Raw genomic sequence first — 21484 nt, 5'->3', positions numbered from 1 at the left:
CCGACACTGATTTTACTTTCTAACTCCGAAAGCTATTACCATAACTTGAACTAATAAACTGTTGACACCATAGGCGGATCCAGGGAAGGGGTCCTGTCCCTCCTTTCGTTGGAAATATTTGGTTGATTATTTGGGGAGTCACTGAAACATGACTGGAGCGGTCCCTATCCTATCAGTCAGTGGGGCCCCCGAATGAAAAAAATCTGGATCCGCCCCTGGACACAGATATGTCTCGTCCATCGGCATTACATTCTGAAAGAGACCGTCTGATGGACAGAAACATTGCAACAATTCTCGCTTGACCACAACTTAGGGCACAGTGTCTCAATATAGTGATCTAACTGATTTGTACTTTTAGCAATGCAAATTTTTAGAAAATATCATTGATCTGACACACGTTGTTCCTATCAAACTAACCATAGCAGAAAACTTAACGTTGAAAATAGCTTATAATAATTGCTAGTCGCTGGATCTAGACCCGGAAGGTTAACTTAAGGTTCATGTGGACCCTATGGCTAAAATGGCCGTATTTTCACCTCAAAATTTAATCTGAGTACAGGCAAACCTGTGCATTTTGAGAAGTTTTAAGGCATAGCATGCCCTAGATAAATAGAATTCAAATGCATTGTATGATTTAGAAAATTCATAACTTAACTGAATTTTACCGTACACTTTTTTTCGTCCCTGCAGAAGATGATAAAATTAACAAACAGTTGAGTTTCCCTTGATATGGTCCACTCAGGTACACAGTTTAAATAACCAATTATTGTCAGGTATATATTGTCCATCTCATGTCCATGTCAAACAAAACAGCTCACTTCAATAATTACCTGTGGGGAAGTTCTCAAACCTGTTTCCCAACTTAGTTTATTTTGGCACCTTCTGGAGGAATGAAAAAAAGTGCACGGCAAAATCCTGGTAAGTTTTTATTTTTCTAAAACACAAAACATATTTGAAATTTATTTATCTAGGGCATGCTATGCCTGAAAATTTTAACAGATGCACAGGTTTGTCTGTACTCAGAGTAAATTTTGAGGTGAAAATACGGCCATTTTAGCTATAGGGTCCACATGAACCTTAAGACAGGAGCCATTCAATTTTTTATTTGTTGTATCTAGTGTTGATTTTTAAAATGTTTGGTGGGAAGTTAACATCTAGCTATAAAAGTGTCAAAATAAACATCAAAGTAATGCTTTATTTTTTATGACACATAAAATAACTAACACATTTGCATTTCATTTATACGATACCAAAAACAGTAAAAGGAATTTCAGACATAAACAATTTATATATACACATACAAAAATATATACACAATACACGAACAATAAACCACTTCATCTTTTTTTAAGCACTTTTGACAATTGTATTGCATTTTCATCGTTTTCTGTAAGCTGCATCTTATTTTATATGAAATTGATATGTTTCGTGTTACTCAATGACAGCGAGTAACAAATGTGTCAAATACACATGCAGAAATGTTATGATGTAAACACACTATATAAACAAGTCAAGTGGGGTAAATCAAGTAAATGTGAGGTTTGTGAAGATAATATGTATGAAAAATTTATGCAATGAATATCCCTTACTACAAGTCAGGAAAGTTATTTTGTCTAACAGGTCTGTTCATTTCATTAAGGTAACAGAAAAATGTAACTTACAGGATAAACAAAATACCAGCTACTTAATATCTGAAACCCAAGAACAGACATGACAGATGTTGTACCAACATTTTGTTAAAATACCTTTTATGTTATATTCTGTAAAAACTGAAATGAACATGAGTAAGATCTAATGCTGAGTATTTGCACCATTTAGCTCAACGTATTTCTTATTTACAACTAAAAGACTGTAGTTGAAAGGCAAGTATGATTAATGTATTAAGAACACAATGTCAAATACAGTCGTTGATAACATTACAGCTTAAATTTAAACTTGCCGTCTACACAATTAAAATTTAAATAACACTGAACATTGTTGAAGCTTGTACGGCGACCTATAGTTGTCAGCTTCTATGTCAGTATGTCTCTGGTGGAGAGTTGTCTCATTGGCAATCAGACCACATCTTCTTATTATTATGTATATGAAACAACTTCCGCCAATGTTTATTTAAACTCTTTGACAGTAGGACAAGCCTATGTAGTTTAATTATTGCGCTGTATTGCACACATATATGAGGATCTGGATGGGGTTTACTGAATAGGGAATTATGGATGAAACTTGCATAATAAAACAGAGGAGATATATATGGGACTCAAAATGAAAGAATAGAGAAAAAAAGGATAAACAATTTAGTACAGGTGTAAAGAATAAAGGAATGTTGAATTATAAAGAATAGAGAATAATGGGCATAATTTATAAAGAATAGAGAAAAATAGCTACATGAACATAATAAATAATACAAAATTGAAAGACCCCCATGCAGACCCTCGGATATGGCCTTCTGTGCTGTTTATGGCGTTGTTGTTAGGCATTTTCTCAGAAGTACAGTAACTGATATTAGAGTATAAGACAGCAAATCATTCTTTAATAAACTTATGACAAAAAAATCAGCGTGAAACCGCAATTTGTAATCTGTGGTTTGAATTTTCGTCACATGTGCCTTAACTCTGAGATTGGATTAACTGACATAATGGCTGTATTATGCGTGAAGTATTTGCTACTAGACGTTAAGTAGAAAACATTCAACTCCAAATCAATCCGCTCTATTTGATGCAAAACAAACGTGACAGGCAGTGTTATCAGATGTATATGATAAGATTTTTTTTTCATCCATCAGTGCACATGGAAAATAAGTGATGCACGAATAAAAGGAGATTTTAGGTATACGCCAATGAGACAGCAACCGAACTACAGAAATAACCGAAAGACATCTAGAGAGAGACGTGTAGACTTCAACAAAAGACAAATGTTCTAACATTATGTCTTATAAGTGCTATCAAATTGTTTTTCGGCCAGCTGTGTACACGTTAAATTAAGTGACGTAGGAATAAAACGAAATGTGGTGTATACGTCAATGAGACAGCCACCCAACTACAGAAATAGCCATTAGTCATCCATCTACAGGGAGACGTGTAAAATCTTCAACAGAAGACAGGTGTCCTAACAATATATGTCTCATGAGTTCTTTAAGATTTTTATTATTTTTACAGCCAGCAGTGAACGCGGAAAATTAATTGTGAAATAGAAGGAAAATTAGGGACAGTTGTAGCCCGATGACAAAAAAAAACCCATCTTGATGTACATACAGCCTTCGACAGACAGATGACCACACATATGAAACATGTCTCGCTCTTAATTGTCTCGATTTCATGAGAGGAATATATAAATTCAACAGAAACAATCAAAGATCTGCTATTAACACGCAATTATCCAAGTAAGAAAGGGGGAGTGGCATTACGATATAACATGCAATAACTGACTGTTGTCGTTCTTCACTGCTGCGGAACACACTCCCGTTAAGGAACAGGACATATTACAGGATTAATCTTAAGTTGGTTGAAATTCAAACTGAACCACCCCCTTCTTTCATACAGCGTAACAAGAAGACAGAAGGGAAGAGAGGCATCCTAGATTTACTGTCGGCACAATGAACGTACTGGTTTTCTCAGTGCTAGGTTTTTTAAGCTCTTTTAAACATTATCATAACTAATTATCATTATTTATATAAATGACCCTTTATCAATACACAGCAGTCCCGGAGATATTTTGATCTTTAGAAGCATAAAACAGATGAATTTGGAGGAGGTAAAGAAGAAAATTTCTTTTAAAAGTTACAGTTGGTCGACTGTTAAAATCCTTTATGTAAAGGATAAAAACATGTAATATTTGTCAAAACTACATGTTGTTTTAATCATCATTCAAAATCCTTTGTCTGATTCTATATATTTGTATTTCAACTCATGAGAGACCTGTTTTTGCGGTGTAAGATATTAAAAAAAAATCCAGATCTATACATTATCGGTTGTGTCGTACTCCCTCGCGCACATAGTTGCGTAATTCTAATGGACATTGATGGGTGTTGTATTTGGCATAGGAGGATACGTCATAAAAGTGTGATGTTAAGCTAGCTTTAATTCCAGGTTTAATCCACCATTTGCTACATGAGAAAATGTGGGTACCAAGTACGGAATATGACAGTTGTTATCTCGTTTGATGTGTTTGAGCTTTTGATTTTGCCATTTGATTACGGACTTTCTTTTATGAATTTTTCTCGTATTTTTGTGATTTTACTGTCTCGCCGTACACGTACTCGCTCTGTTTTGTGTTATTCAGTTTGTATATTCGAAATAATTAACGAGATTTATAATCAAACAACCAAACAAGATATTAAATATATAAAACCTCATAGCATTATTTTAAATATATCACAAGATTAAAGATAAACTATACATTCAATCTTTTTAACTTTTCATAAGAAGTAGCCTTGGTTCAAAGTTCAACACACCAATACAGTGCTATTACCATATAAATGGTATGAGAGTTATCACTTAGTTTCTGAATAATTGCAACGAAAATAAACAAAAAAGTCATGTTTAAAGTTTTGAATCTGCACTCATCAATGGTTTGAGATGTGTGTAGTAGGTGCTGTGGACCTGTAAGAGAAAACAATCAAATATACATTCAAAGTATGTTAAACACAAGTCTACGACTATCATACAAGTGAGAAGTTTAGCTAGCTATAATCCATGTTTAAATCACTATTTTCTACATAAGAAAATGCCTGTACCAAGTCAGGTATATGACAGTTGTTATCCATTCGTTTGATGTGTTAGCGCTGCTGATTGTGCCATTTGCTTAAGAATTTTACGTTTAAAATATACCTCTCAGTTCAGTATTTTTATTATTTTACTTTTTTCATATCAAATACATTGTTCTGACTTTTTGGTAACATTGCAATCTATGGTGTGTGAAAATTTTGACTTTTAGTTTACTAGTAAACAAGCAAATACGACAAAAGTATTTTGAAATACCTGGTGTAAGAAATATAAAGGATGTAGAAAATCGTTACTTTTCGTATAACTCTTAAAAATCTTTACTATACTGTCGATATCTCATTTACAATCACTGGATTGATAAAATGCAGGTGGAGTTTTTATTCCCCGAGGGTATCACTAGCCCAGTAGTTAGCACTTCTGTGTTTGACATGAATTATCATTGATATGGTCATAATTATGAATTATTTGTTTACAAAACTTTGAATTTGTGAAATTCTCAGGCTTTTATTATATCAGGAATGCTGTTATCTGGCAAAACTTTTAGGAATATTTGGTTCTCAATGCTCTTCAACTTCGTAATTTATTCGGCATTTTTAACGTTTTTTTTTAGATTCTAGCGTCACTGGTGAATATTTTGTAGACGAAACGCGCGTCTAATGCAAATACTAAATTTCAACCCTGGTACATGTGTTTATGATGAGTTTACTTTTCAAACCATAACGTAATAGTTCTTTGATTTGAAGTATTTTTCTGTTCTTTATAGGCATTTTTTTTATACTAAAAATGTCAAAGATAAGAAAGTAGACCCAACTTTCGTTCACGATTTCGGTTAAACCTTTTTTTCTCATTTATGTTTTTTTTTATCAAATTCTACTTTGAACTGTTATAAAGCATATCCACGACAACATTTATCGATTGATCACATAATATCGTTCACAGTCTTAGTTTTAAATTGAGATTTTAAACTTTGTTAGAAATAAAGGACTACTCCATACCATAATAGGATTTTTTTTATATCTATAAAGCTACGCAGAGGACATTGAAAAACAGGTGCTTATATATATTGTGATTCTATTTAAGGCGTATAAAAATAATATTGTTGCATAATGTGTATCAGCACGCATAAAGGAAACTTTTAATGGTGCGAAGTTTTAAAATGTTTGCCATTATCAGCATTCAGGAATTGTCAGGACTAAAAGCATAATTCTGAAGGAACACGTAACAGAAAATGTGTCGTATTGAGTTTCCAAACGTTAACGTTATTACCTCTGTTTGATTCATAGGCGCCATTTTTGCATAGTCATACAAGGCTTGGTAAACTTGACCATCATAACGGCCTAAACAGCTTTCTAAGCTATGGTCTGGAAAATCAAAAGCATCTACGAGTGCGACAGCATTAGGCCTCATCACATCAAATAAAGTCAGCATCTTCTTCTGTAAATACTCTGCATGTTGTCCTGTTAAGAAGTTGTCCTATACAAATAAAATAAAATGTCATGTAAAAAATGTATTATTTGTTTTTACTTTTTATAAAAATCATTTTATAGGAATAAAAATCTTTATTTTACAATACTTTTTAAATAATCCAATATTGTATACAGTAATATAGACTGGCACGACCATTTAGAGCTAGTCAGTGTTCACTGTGCTTCTCAAAATACATTTAATTGCCATGAATATTTAAATTATTTACGCTTATCAATATTATGATACATTGTCCTCGATGCTGTAAACATTTCAAATGTTGAAATATTTATTCGTTTAAAGTGTTTTAATTTTTATGTTTTTTTTATTGAGTTAATCCTTCCAATTGATATTTTATCGTGTGTTTTCCTATGTTGTGATGTTATACTATTGTTTCAGAACAGGGAGAAGGTTTGGATCCATTAAAACGTTTAATTCCACTGCAGATGTTTGCATCTGTCCTAAGTCAGGAATATGATTACAGTAGTTGTGTTGTTCGGATTCGAGCGTCACTGATGAGTCTTTTGTAGACGAAACGCGCGTCTGGCGTATATACTAAATTTACTCCTGGAATCTATGATGAGTTTATTTACAACCACTGGGTCAATGGCACTGCTGTTGGAGATTTATTTCCCTGAGGGTATCACAAGCCCAGTCGTCATCACTTTTTGTGCTGACATGAATTGTCATTGATATGGTTATATTTATAAATTTACTGTTAAAATTTTTTGAATTTTTTGAAATACTAAGGCTTTTCTACCTCAGGCATAGATTACCTTAGCTGTATTTGGCAAAACTTTTAGGAATTTTTTGTCCTCAATGCTCTTAAACTTCGTACTTTATTTGGCCTTATTAACTTTTTTGGATTTGAGCATCACTGATGAGTCTTTTGTAGACGAAACGCGGTTTCTGGCGTATATACTAAATTTACTCCTGGTATCTATGATGAGTTTATTGTTTATGTAATTTATACGTGTTTCTCGTTTCTCGTTTTTTATATAGATTAGACCGTTGGTCAACCCGTTTGAATGGTTTTACGCTAGTAATTTTTGGGCCCTTTATAGCTTGTTGTTCGGTGTGAGCCAAGGCTCCTTGTTGAATGCCGTACATTGACCTATAATGGTTTACTTTTATAAATTTGGATGGAGAGTTGTCTCATTGGCACTCACACCACATCTTCCTATATGTATTACATTGATATATACGTCATTAGAAGTTAATGAATGCAACAGTTTATTATTATATCTGCTCTTAGATTTCATGAAATTCTAATTATTGCATTTGAATTCCACAAAACGAAGGATGTACAAGTAGGAGCATAAAGTAATCGTCATAAGACAAAGGTCTGTTAATGTTATATCTTAGCGTAACCTGAAGGAAAACTTGAACGTTTAAACTATCATCATGAACCAATAACACACAGTCTGATAAAGCCGTATAGTGTACCACCTCGTATATAAAAAATAAAATCACAAACATACTGAACTCAGAGAAAAAGCTAATCGGAAAGTCCATAATCACATGGCAAAATCGAATGACAAAACACATCAAAAACGAACGGACAGGAACTGTCATATTCCTGACTTGGTACAGGCATTTTCAAACGTAAAAAAAGGTGAATTAAACCTGGTTTTAAAGCGCTAAACCTCTCACTTTGGTGACAGTCTCATCAAATATATCGTAAACAGATGATATTGGTTATGTAATTATCAAAGAAGGGTAAAATTTATGATGGGAAAATTCCAAGTGTCTCCAAAATTATATCTTTGATTGTAACAAGCATGTATTGTCAAAACTAGGGATAAAGAGGAAAACGATACAAACCATAATTTGAAGAAAGTTATAAAGCAACAATGGAATAATATAAAACCAATTGACAATCAAAATACCACTATACAGACAATTAAATACGAAGCAAGATGAACACCACACAAAATGGATGTGAACTTCTGAGCTCCTGAAAGTCAATCTGTTCCTGTCGTGTTCTTCATTGGCAGGGAAAATGTGATGACAAATCGCTTTCTGTTATGTCATAACAAAAACTAATTCAGTTTGTCTTTTTGAGATAAAGAACAAAATGATCCCCAAGAAAAAAAATATTGTCAAAGAATCATGTCAATTTACTCTCAAACTGTTTGCTTCAGATTAAAGAACAAAGCAGAGAATATATTCATCTTGTTTTGATACAGATCATTATATTATGTATAGGAAAAAGAAATGTATCTGGTCCATTATAAGTTACTATGTAGAATATTTTCTTGGTTATTTTAGAGGATAAGGATATATTAATCTGATATTCCTTACAGTTATATACCATCAATACCAAATATCTTATTTATAATATAATGGTTTAATTGTACCTGCATAAATTCGCCTAAATTTTCTAGGATACCATGTACACCATATAACTGACAAACTTCATTCAAGACTTTTGATGTATTACTATCTACTTTACAGTTTCGAATGCTATCTATAAAGTTCTGGACACAAAACAAGTGACAGTGAGCCTGAAAACCAATTTAATGCGTCATAAATATATTTGTTGACATGTTGAGCTATAAAATAGAGCACACATGAAAATGTATCAATTAGATACTAATATTGGATCTTTCATATATACATTGAACAACCATTGAGCAATTAAATGACCTGTTGAATAAAAATTGTGTAATCGAATTTAAAGAATGAATAATATGTTATATCGTAAAATTAAAAATTAAATAATTTGATGAAAATGGTTATGAATTATCTTGATCTTCTATGGAGAAAAAAAATTGATAAGTATCACTTATGAGATTTATTCAAATGCTTATGTCTTATTAATTACTTATATTCTATTTTTTAGTGTAAAGAATAACTTATTCACCAGATTTTCACAAACTGCAATATTTTAGAATAAGCCATGCAGTACTACTAATGATAATAAGTTGACTTGTCGTATTAGGGTTTGTATATAGGGAGATAACGAGTGCATGTGTCTTACTAATGTTTGTGTATAGGGAGATATATCTCTTAACCATTTGAGTCAAGGCGACAGTATTTTAACGATGTTTATAGCAGAGTATATTTATTCAAAACATTTACACCAAAAATATCTTACATTTGCCGCCAAAAAGAGTTGTACCGAACTTTTGTTCCAGGCTTCGTGTGCAGGACTACCGGACTGTATAAACGATTGCATTTGTTTGGCAGCCTCCTCAATTAATCTGCAAAAGAAAGAGTATCAAAATATGTTCCTATTTTTATTGTTCCTATAATTATCATGAAAAGATTTTTACATTACCGGTCGAATATCTAAAATATCTGAAACCTTCAACATCTATCTATATTTATGTGATTCTGTGGCTTGTTGAAATATAAATCCAACTATTATCATCTTAACAAATATGTTGTTGAACAAATTATAGTATTAAATATTTATGATTATGTCAACGTAATGTATGATCATGTATTTTATTCGAATCCACCGATTTTAACCTAATATGTTTTTTTTTTAAATCTCGGATAAGATGAGCCAGTCAGGGTTCTAAAATGCATATGTATATACGGGAAAGAATTGTTTTATTTGATGTCATGTGATACATATAAGCATCCAGTATTTGGTATATCCTTAGTCATACTAAAACGCGTTTCCCCTGGACAATTTTTTCTTAGATTAAAAACTCAATTTTGCTTTGCTGAACATGAATGATTATGGCAAGCCGTTCTCGTCAAAAATATGTTTAAACCCTTTTTTCGAAAAAAAAATACACTGAGATTTAAAAACCTAAAATAACACACTGAGAAATCGAAATTACACACTGAGATTTAAAAAAAATAAAAAACACACACTGAGAATTCAAAATTACACACTGATATTTTAAAAAGACACACTGAGATGAAATGAATTGAAAAACACACACTGAGAATTGTTAATTACACACTGAGATTTCAAAAATACACACTGAGATTAATATGCAAATTACTAATGAATATTCATGAGATGAATAATTCAACAGATTAATATCTTGATCTCAAGAACTCTTGTCATTATAATGAAATGCGATTCCTTCAACCAACATTCGTAATAAATTTCAAGACTTAACATCGCTCATATTCATAAGTTTGTTGCCTATAATTCAGATCATTACTACCAGTATATCGGGATTTTTTAAAACTTAAAACCGTTTGAGCATGGGTCCCTTTTCTAAAGTCTCCCAACTGTTACCTTGATTTCTCAAGGTAATCTTTTATATTTTTGTTACGTTTATATGCTATAATAGACACGTGAGTAAAATTTTCACTGCATTCTTTGTTTTTCAGTTTTGCAGATTGTTCCAATGTTTTCTTATAATCTTAATAAAGTTTTTCACCATTTGGTTATTTTTTGTAATAAGAGTAAGTGGGTATTTTTCTTGTTCTTGTATTTCTAAAGTTTTTTATAAATAATTTGGAAACAAATCGAAGGACTAACGAGTTCTGTCCCCTAGTTGTTTTAAGCTTGTAATAGATTCCGATTAAGTAAGCTAATTAGATATGTGCGCATAAAAAATGCGCACAAATCTCAGTGTGTAATTCTAAATTCTCAGTTTGTAATTTCAAATTCTCAGTGTGGGTTTTCAGTTTATTTATTCTCAATCTGTCTTTTTGAAATCTCAGTGTGTAATTTTCAATTCTCAGTGTGTAATTTTCAATTCTCAGTGTGTAATGTTCAATTCTCAGTGTGCAATTTTCAATAGTGTGTAATTTTCAATTCTCAGTGTGTGTTTTTCCTTTTTGTAATCTCAGTGCGTCTTTTTTGAAATCTCAGTGTGTAATTTTTAATTCTCAGTGTGTGTTTTGAAGTTTTTAAATCTCAAAAGTCTTTGTTTTAATTCTCAGTGTGTAAATTTTTCGAAAAATGGTTTAAACATAGTTTTGACGAGAACGGCTTGCCATAAATGATAAACCATTTTAGAAAGTAACCTCTGATGTTTCATGTCTGAATTTAAATAACTATATAATTAAAATGTTTGATTTATATTTTTTACCTTGCTGCTCTGTGTTTATAAGCTTTGACTATGCAAGTAAATGAAACTTCGTCGTCCATACGTGAGTTCTTTTCCATAGGCTCGCCAATATAACTGACAAATCCAGAGAGGGATTTCCCCTGTTGTTTGGTTCTGTGGCACTTCATCAGATACCTGCAACATAATGGCATTTGCTTTCATGAATATAACTGCAAGTGATCCTTTACACAGTTAACCACTACTCTACTATCTGAGAGAAGGAAGTACTTCTTTAGCTCAGTTGTTACAAAAACTCATCAAATATAACAGGCGTATAATGTGGCACGCAAGACGCTCATCAGTTACACTAGAATCAAAATAGTTGGATGGTGAAAATCAAATACAAAGTTCAAAAGAATTAAAAAGTAAAAATTCAAACAAGTTAAACAAGGGGTTAGAAAAACCTAATTGTGGGGAAGGAAAACCCTTATTTAATATTTCAATAACTTCACATTTTACAAACAGAAACTTAAAAAAAAAATGAATTTATCTATGACATTTCATGTCAACACAAGTACAAAAGAGGTGATCATCGGGCCAGAGTCAGGTCCTTTGCTGTTACAGTGAATATTGTGGATATTGTTAATACCAAAAATACCAAACTCCACGAAAAATTAAAATTGAAAAGTCCCTTATCAAATTGCAAAATAAAAAGCTCGAACGCATCAAACGAGTGGAAATGAACTCATCATAGATACCAGGATTGCAATTTTGTATATATTCAAGACGCTCATTTTATAACACAAATTAAGACAGAGCAAAAACAACCTCATCAAAACCCCGAATTTGCGGTATGGGCTGTGTTAAAGGCCGTACGGTGACATATAGTTGTTGATTTCAGTGTCTTTTGGTCTCTTGTGGAGAGTTGTTTCATTGACTATCATACCACATCTTCTTTGTTATACTTATCAAAACCGGGTCGATCTCATGAGGACCGGAAGGTAAGCAAATTTTGTTGTAACTTTCGAAGAGATTTTATTAATACAATTGTATGTAATAGCTTATCAAAGAAATCAGGCAAGGATACGCAAAACTCTGAATATATTATCATCATTTGAGGATGCTGACGAAATGTTTATAAATAGAAATTGAAAGTAAACTTTATAAATTTCGTACATCAAAAGTCCATTCCTAGATTTACATTCATTTATCATAAACGCACATATATATAAACATTTGAAAGCCTTGGTGTTTAAAATTCTTATAGACTTTATTAATTTTATGTCAAAAAAGAACTTAAAAATTCGTAAGGGTTCCGTGGAACCCAGTGTCTCGCCTACTTTTGCCGTTAATCGCAGACTCAACAAAAATGAGGAAATAAATCAATAAAAATATTCCTCTTGATACTATCTTTTGAGTGTAAGAAGCTTCTGTCCAAGTTTGATAAAAATCCAGGATAGTTTATGAATATAATAAACGTTTTAAAAACGTTAACTACATACTGTATGTAATGTTAACTGGAAAAAAAGTCCATTTATAAGTAAAATAAAGATAAACATATACAAAATGTCCTTCTAGATACTAGCTTCTGATCATAAACAAGCTTTTGTCCAAGTTTGGTACAAATCCAGTATAGTTTAAGAAAGTTATTAAAATTTCAAAAACTTTAACCAAAGAGTGAATGTTATGTTTCCTGGCAAAAAAATTAAGTCCATTTATAAGTAAAATACGGAACAAATGAAATTTTATTTTTACAAAATTTACTTCTTGATACTATCTTATGATCATAAACAAGCTTAGTTTGCTACAAATCCAGTCTAAGTCATCTAAGGTAAATTTGCCCGAGGGATTATGAAACTTATTTTCTTAGTAATTCCTTAAATATAACTTGGAACTTTGAAATTTGCCGTACCAAATCATGCCTGTCTTGAAGCAAAATTCCGCAAAGTCAACTCGTTAATCTCCAAAACATAAATAAAAACTTCTATTGTTTTTAGGTTCAGGAGAACACTGCAATTTTATGATAAACATGTTGTACGATCTTTTGCATTTAGATACTGTAAATTGTCAGCTGCTCGGTGCCATATTAACAACAGCTGTACTGGCATTTGTTTATTACACCTCCTCTTTCACAATAAGGAATTGGGAGATTTTCCCTGACATATTTTTTTAATCCTTGTCATAAAAGAGCAAACTAATTATCAAAATACATTCTTAGAGAGTGTATAATAATACACAATATGTACTTGATACTATTGATTCATATTCAACGTATTCATTAGTCTTCTTGTTGCATATTAAATTAAATAAAATAAATTCAATCTGAAAATCTGCATTTGAATAAATAACTACATTCCTTAAAACTTTACCTTGCTACCTGTAACATCATAACTGTATTCTCCCCTTCATATGTGCAACCGGGCACTGCGCAAACATAGATTTTTGGAAGTCCGCTAGCATGTGAGTATCCGTGGCCACCACAACATATTCGGCATACTTCTATTCCTGCAGATCCTGCATACGTTGTAAAAGCTTTAAGTCCTGCTGCTAATGCATGTAACTGTAAATAAAAAAGTATCGGGGGTTTCTTTTTAAGTTCGTCTATAAAGTTTGAAATGATCCATTCTGAAGTCATAAATGATCCATTCTGAAGTCATAAATGATCCATTTTGAAGATCATAAATGTTCAACGACAGCAACAACGAAAAGTTTAAGTAAGTAGTAGGCCTTTTAAAACTATTAACACTGAGTTTAACTCATAGGGAAAAAGGGAGCGAAAGAAATAACAAAGAAAACAAGTTGCTTTCTTTAAAAAAAGAAATGCAATCGTAAACCCAAATGCTTGTTTGGTATTAAATATTAGATAATTGTTTTATATAATTATTGTGGTATAAGAATTAAAAACTGGCATTGATTGTTTACTTAATGAAATTACAATTCAATGTGGGTTGATATATTTTCGCTAAAGCTGTGATCACACATTCACGATTTTTACTGCCGTCCTTTACAGGACCATTCCCAATTAAAATTTGTCAAAAGTCTGATCAAGATCCTGTGAATCGTGGAAGGAAATTCAAACTTTAATTAATTAATCACGACAACAATCAGATATTGTTCAGGAAGCGTCGATATTCAACCGTTTCCAAGAGAATTTTTTCACGATAATCCCGTTCTCAATCCGCTTCTAATCCGATTTGTATCTTTCGCAAAGTAAAATTCGACCGAATTGGTCACTACAACTGCATCCCGATTCTACCGAATGTAATCTGACAGAGATCAGACAGTGAACCGACGCTGACAGAAGTTATCCGTTCGAAAACTGTCGAAATACTCGGATGATCAGGTACTGTCGGAACGGAATTCTATCACGATCCTCTCTATCTCATTGCAAACGTCTTTGTCTGGTCTCAGTCATATTGTATTCTGTAATTGTCGGGACTCTGAGGTGGGTATCATTGGCGAATTTCGTATTAATAACAGGACTGTTCCGGAACGATTTCGGCAAAGACGGTTTGAAATCTCCAGATCATTCCCGTTCCACAGGACACCTTCCAGAAAACACAGAACAATGTTAGAATTTTTATCCGATACAGCAGAATCTGCCACGACATAGTTACGCTTGTCATCCGGCTAGACAAAGTCGGCTGAGTTTCCCCGAATGTTACGGGACGCACCTAAATGTCGGGGTGCTTCGCCGAACTATCAAGACCATTCCCGACCCGTAGCCTATCTGTTACGAATTTAAAGGACTGCGTTCAGACAATGATAGGACATTCCAGATAATTGAGGATAGTAATCCGACTTTTTCACTTTTCGTGTCTTATTGCTGTCTGATCTCAAACGAGAGCAATATTCGGCAACGTGTGATCCCCGCATTAAGGAATCATTGCCCACGACCAAGGAATATTTGTTTCTTCTCTCTCCCGAAAGACAATATGCTGAGTCAACCACTGGATGTTCCATTTTAAGGTGCCGGTTTTTTATAAGAGTTATTTTTTTAGGCTAAAGTTCAATTACAAATGTGAAGAAATGTAATTAATTGATGATTACTTGTGTTCAAGAAATGCAGTACGTGAACCTGTAAATAGCTGTGGTGGTTTTTTTTATTTTATAAAATTTGATATGTTCATGGTTATTTGAACAATGGCTTGATATTGATCATTATTAATATCTTTACACCTGCTCTGCAAGATTTTTGTGATGCTAAGGGTAGTAAGCATTGGCAATTTTAAGTTGTGTGCTTTCTGCTCTTAAAAGTTTAAGATGGCAAAACGCTTTTGTTAAAAACAAAAACTTATTAAAAATTTTAACTCGCTTTGAAGATATTTTCTGAATGTTCCAAGTAAGAAGCATGTTGTTTGGTGGTTGTCTTTTTTTGGTGCAGTTCATATTTGCTTTTTGTTTCTGTTTTGAAGTTAGCAGTTACATGTATAGTATACATGTAACTGCTAACTTTGACTACACTGTGTCTAACACTTCATGGAGAGTTGTCTAATTGTTTTTCCTGCCATATTTAAAAAGATATTCCCTCTGACATTTGACTTATTCATTAGAATAATCTATATATTAATACATGTATATATTGAAATTGAACTGAAGTTGCCTTGTTAATTTTTCTATATTGACCCATCTTTTTCTCTCTTGCTGGATAGTTTTATACTGTTCATTTGGGGGTACTGTGTAGCCTACACTGATCAGTGAGATGGCTCAAAATCCCCTTGCACTATTTTACATTGTCGTACTTAATATATATTAAAACCGAAAATTCATCATCTGATCGTCTTCAAGAAATAATAATTATTTACTTTTATTTTTACGAACATTTTGAAGAGCCTTTAAAATTACAATAGGAACATATAGTTAGATAATCTGTTCCCTGACCATATATGATAGAAATTATTATTGGTCATCTCTGTCTACATCTATCATCACTCGGTGTCTATAAAAAAAAACATTTGATATCTTAACGTCGATCCTGTTAAGTCTGCTAAAATTGCATGCATGATTAATTTTAAGGTTATCAATCGTTATTAAAGCGGCACATTTAATTTGTTATGTCATTGCTTTTTCACATGAAATCTTATCTCATGAATTAACACAGCTGGTAACCAGGTTTCAACGTTTGACTCTAATTAAAATAATTATTACGGATATATGTAAGGTAAATATTAGCAGCTTGCAATTGCGTGCAAGGAAGTATTCCAATGCTCATTAACATAGCTTGTGTCATGATAAATTTTGCATCTCTATAGCAACTCATGATGCTAATGCTTATTCAACAGGTCAATTGATAAGCTATTGCGCATGTATATGAAAGGTGGCAATAGAAAGGACAGATGTATTCCGAATAACATCCGGTGTTCCGAAAGACTACATATATCGTCCAATATATACTGCGTAAACCCTCAGGGGTTTACGCAATCTTACTGAAGGATAACATATGTTCCTGAAGATATTTAGATTCTAAATAGATACCTGTGGTAGTTGGTCAAGGCGTCCAGCCTCTATTTGTTTGCTAATCCTTTCGTATGTTTCTGTCATGTTAGTCGAGGCAAAATGAAAAGCATACGCTGTAGACAATAAGGGAAACAACCTGTACTGCTGTGTCTGGTAATCTAAAATCTGTGGTTCTATACCCCTGAAATTAAAGTCAATACTTTAAAATCCATAGTTTCACCTTTAAAAAATCTGAATAATTTTGATTTGCAGAATGTTGTCTGCAATCATGATTAATTTCGTACAACTTTAGAGAGATTTTCTCCATAGTTTCATTGTAAGCTGCAAGCCGTTATCAATCAAATCATAAACACAAGCTCTAGAATATCATATCCACTGGAAGGAAAATACTCCATGTACATGTGCTGACATTTCGAAACCTACTTTGATGTTTTAGATGACAAAACAATTTGCTTCTTTTTGTAGATTTAGAACTTTGAACACAAAAATTCCTATCGAAATTGGTAGATGACAAAACATTCAGAGATTAAATCGTTCTTGTACTTTGTGCAGTTCCGGTGATATTAGCGACGAGTTCCATTATAATTTATAATGCTCGGCAATAGACGAAAATAGACAATTGCTACTAAAGCATCATTTTGTAAACAGACCAAATATTTTAAAATTTCAAGAACTAATGAATAGTAGCAACCCGTCTGAACTAAACAATCTGTGAAAATGTATAAGAATTATTTTTAAATGCCTAGAATCTCCTGGGTAACCACACTCTCCATCCAAGTCCCAATGTTTAAAAAGTTAACAACAAATAGATTAAAACAATCCAAACAGGAAATCAAAAACGGTCTAATTTATATAAAAACAAGAAATACCTATCCAAAATTGTGAAAATAAAAAGTTACAAATTACAACTTCCGGGTGTTATAAGAATAGCATAGTATAAGTTACATGTGTGCTAGTGACCTAATACGGTATATATGGGGTCAGTAAATTCCATATGGGGTGAGAGCGAAGTTCGAATCCCCATATGGAATTTACTGACCCCATATATAGCGTATTGGGTCACTAGCACACTATGTAACGAATTTATCTTACCGACTATCATTACGTGTGAAATTTAGACTTATCAAAATGAGCAAGTCCTCAATATTGTTAGCGTTAAGAAACTACTTCCATAGATCCTACAAAAACAGATACCAACAATAATAACTTGTGAGGTTTAAATGTGTTATATGAATTTATTTCAATCTTAATCATCAATTTCTTCGTCTGTTGAAACCTTTACGATTTTTTTCTCAGTACCGTTTTGTTTTTATAAAGGGACGTAAAACCACTACTAACCGTGTATGGAATAAGCCCCGCCTCCATACTACATTATATGGAATGTAAAGGGACTAACTCCACTACTAACCGTGTATGAGATAAGCCCCGCCTCCCTACTAACCTAATATCAAATATACACGGTCTCCACGAGGTCGCTTTTAACCAATCACATTCCTAGAAATGTATAGGAGGTAAGATATTATATTCTCTGTGTTCTATTATAAGTCAAATAAAGTGTTACATTGCGGAATGGTTTGATAAATATGTCTGACATCATATCGGACAGTCAACAATCCCATTAAATCATCATCTGTCAATCAACCTACTCTGTGTAGAAATGTATTTACTGCTTTAAACAATAGTGTCTTTAATAATAAATAATGTTACCCCATACACAACAGCAGATAAATATTGATCAAAGAACTACTAAATTCTTATTGAGATCATCAATCAAAATTAATTTCAGGAATATCAAAAACAAAAAACAAAAATACCGAACTCCAAGGAAAATTCCAAACGAAAAGTTCTTTATCAAAAAGCAAAATCCTAAGCTCCAACGCAACGAACGAATTGGAAACTAGTCAACTGTCATATTCCTGACTTGATAAATGCATTTCCGAATGTAGAAAATGGCGGAGTTAACCCGATTCTATAGCTAGTTAAATCTTTCATATGTATGACACAATCACATCAATATGTGACCCTCTGCTGTTGTTTTTTATTTGGTCGGGTTGTTGTCTCTTTGACACATTCCCCATTTCCATTCTCAATTTTATTAACAAGAATTTCCCTGAATCAACGAGCTCTCTCGAATGTTGTTATGTATGGTCCACAACTTGAAGTAACGGACTTTAAAACAGCAATTTATTTCATTTATATGCTTTGGAGTTTGGTGTGACGTCCATTGAACGAAAGGGTCCAGCTGAAGCCCGCCTCCGCGAGAGGACTTTTCGCCCAGTGTAAAACGTCACCAGTGTCAGAGCAGAAAGATTATGAACCAGGGGTATGTCAAAGAAAATCTCGTCCTTTTTCTTACAAAGTTCATTGGAATCAACTAAGACATTGTTGATAAATATTCCGGATAAATTTCACAAATAATACACGATGGTCTTGAGAGTAGATTATGGGTACTGACATTGTTTATCATATTTAAAACGTGTTATAGTATTCTTTTATGTATATTACTTTTACTGTTTAGTCTGATTTTGGTGATATGCATTTGACGTGACTTTGTATTTGTGTTTTGTTTTTTACCATAATTTTCGTATTCTTGTCTTTAATTTTTGCTTAAGTCTTTGTCTATATGCCTTTTTGTGCTACTTTGTTACATATTCGGTAATTGTTTTTATAGTATAACACAATGTTGACTGTTATACCCCTATTTTTGACATTTTTACCTATTATACCCGTTTGTTTTGTTCACACCTCGATGTGAATATAATAGAATTTGATGTGACTTCCATACACATGAGAGGTTTAACTACTCAAACCAGGTTTAACCCACCATTTTCTACATAAGAAAATGCCTGTACCAAGTCAGGAATATGACAGTTGTTATTCGTTTGATGTGTTTGAGCTTTTGATTTTGCTATGCGATTAAGGACTCTCCGTTTTGGATTTCCCCAGGAGTTCAGTATCTTTATTGAATTTACTTTTTGATTGCCCATTGGTAGCCTTTGACTGTTTTCTGTTGTTTAGTCGAGTTGTCAGTATTTTTTTAATCAGAAATATTTTTTTCTGTAAATCTAAATAAAATATACTTACCCCGGTGTTAATTCAGATTGTCTTCTGACAGCACTGTAGCGAATAGCTATAGTACAAGCCTCAGCCAGATGTAAAGCGGCACCTCTAACAATGAATGATCTGACAAGTACCATAACCCCATATGTCACTTTAGTATTTTCAGGTTTAATATAAGTACCATCCTCTAAGACCTGATGAAAGACAACAGTATGTGTATTTCTAAATAAGTCTTAGTACTTAACTTATTTAGTATGGTCTTTATATTCATATATCATAATTCGTTATATAACATAGTTATGAAAGGTACCAGGATTATAATTTAACTAGAACACACCCGCGAAATCGCGGGCATTCAGAGCGGAGTTAAAAGTATGTAAAGTGTTGTTAGAAGTTTTATACCTCCTCCTTCATTTCCAAAATTCCCAATTTTTGGTTTTCTATCAATTTCAATATGAACATACATTTAATATGTTATGAACATTTAAGTAAGGAGCCTGTAGTTCAGTGGTTGTCGTTTGTTTGTGTGTTACATATTTGTTTTTCGTTCCTTTTTTGTACATAAATAAGGCTGCTAGTTTTCTCGTTTGAATATTTTTACATCGTCATTTCGGGGCCTTTTAAAGCTGAGTATGCGGTATGGGCTTTGCTCGTTGTTGAAGGCCGTACGGTGACCTATAGTCGTAAATTTCTGTGTCACTTTGGTCTCTTGTGGAGAGTTGTCTCAACATGGCAATCATACCACATCTTTATTTTTGTAATCAATGAATTTTGTAAAATATTTAATGAATGGAGAATTTCAGAAAAGGTATCAAAAGTTCACATGAATAATTTAAGCGCTTATCTGTATATTACTATATAAATAAAGCGTATTTACTTTCAATTCTTAGTTTAGTAATCGATCTATGGTGGTCAATTGACATAGTATACAGACCCTCCTCATTTGATAAACTCTGAACAGAATTAAAATACACTTTATTCGTACTATTTCTTTGTTCAAAGTATACAGAAAAACGCAAACCGGAAGTATAATCTGACTTAATATTTCGTCCAATGACGGGACAATATCCGGATGCCTTTTTTCTCGTTTTTCTCCAAAAATAACTCAATCTGAATAATCATATGAATGGATGACAAATGCGACTATGCACTGTATATATAGGACACAGAGTCGTGTTGATTAATTTATTGTGGAAAGAAGAGAAGCGACACCAAAAATGAGGTCTTCTCGTTTAATAGTATAGATACGCCAGATGCGCGTTTCGTCTACATAAGACTCATCAGTGGCGCTCAGATCAAAAAGGTTACAGAGCCAAACAAGTACAAATTTGAAGAGCATTGAGGACCCAACATTCCGAAAAGGTTGTGCCCAATACGGCTAAGGTAATCTATTCCTGGGATAAGAAATCCTTATTTTTTCGAAAAATTTAAATTTTTGTAACAGGAAATTATAACTATTCAAAAGTATGTATTTATAAATGGTGGATCACCTGCGTCAGACAGCAACAATTTAAATGTGATAACAGATTTCCACAAATTTTATCACATTCAAATGGTTGCTCTCTAAGGCAAACTAAGAGATATTAAATAAATAAAGGCAGCAGTATTATACCGCTGTTCAAAAGTCTTAAATCGATTGAGAAAAAACTTAAATCGAGGGAAACACATTAACTATAAGAGAAAAACAACAAAATAAAAGAACACAGAAGTGCAACAAAAAACAAACAACAATGCAACGTTCATAGAAACGAACTATTAGATAACAACTGCTTACTTGGTACCGGACTTTACTTGGTACCGAACTCTTTTTTTTTAATA

The 21484-nt window shown here is 32.8% G+C and overlaps 1 protein-coding gene across 1 annotated transcript in view; it reads right to left on the bottom strand.

The window, feature by feature from the left end:
• Positions 1 to 4331: 4331 nt before the first annotated feature.
• LOC139491025 (peroxisomal acyl-coenzyme A oxidase 1-like) overlaps positions 4332 to 21484 on the bottom strand; it is a 28702-nt gene continuing 11549 nt past the window's right edge. The window contains exons 7-14 of the mRNA XM_071278281.1: positions 19691 to 19860; positions 16625 to 16787; positions 13519 to 13709; positions 11192 to 11344; positions 9283 to 9388; positions 8543 to 8689; positions 5985 to 6191; positions 4332 to 4595 (exon numbers count right to left, since the gene is read on the bottom strand). Of these exons, the coding sequence (XP_071134382.1) occupies positions 4536 to 4595; positions 5985 to 6191; positions 8543 to 8689; positions 9283 to 9388; positions 11192 to 11344; positions 13519 to 13709; positions 16625 to 16787; positions 19691 to 19860 (1197 nt within the window). The 3' untranslated portion in view covers positions 4332 to 4535. The remainder of the gene's footprint in view (positions 4596 to 5984; positions 6192 to 8542; positions 8690 to 9282; positions 9389 to 11191; positions 11345 to 13518; positions 13710 to 16624; positions 16788 to 19690; positions 19861 to 21484) is intronic.

The sequence above is a fragment of the Mytilus edulis genome, chromosome 10 (assembly GCF_963676685.1).
Source record: "Mytilus edulis chromosome 10, xbMytEdul2.2, whole genome shotgun sequence".
In the NCBI taxonomy this organism is placed as follows: Eukaryota; Metazoa; Mollusca; class Bivalvia; order Mytilida; family Mytilidae; genus Mytilus; species Mytilus edulis.
The sequence above is the reverse complement of the archived record's forward strand: the minus strand, read 5'-3'. Positions and strand labels throughout refer to the sequence as shown.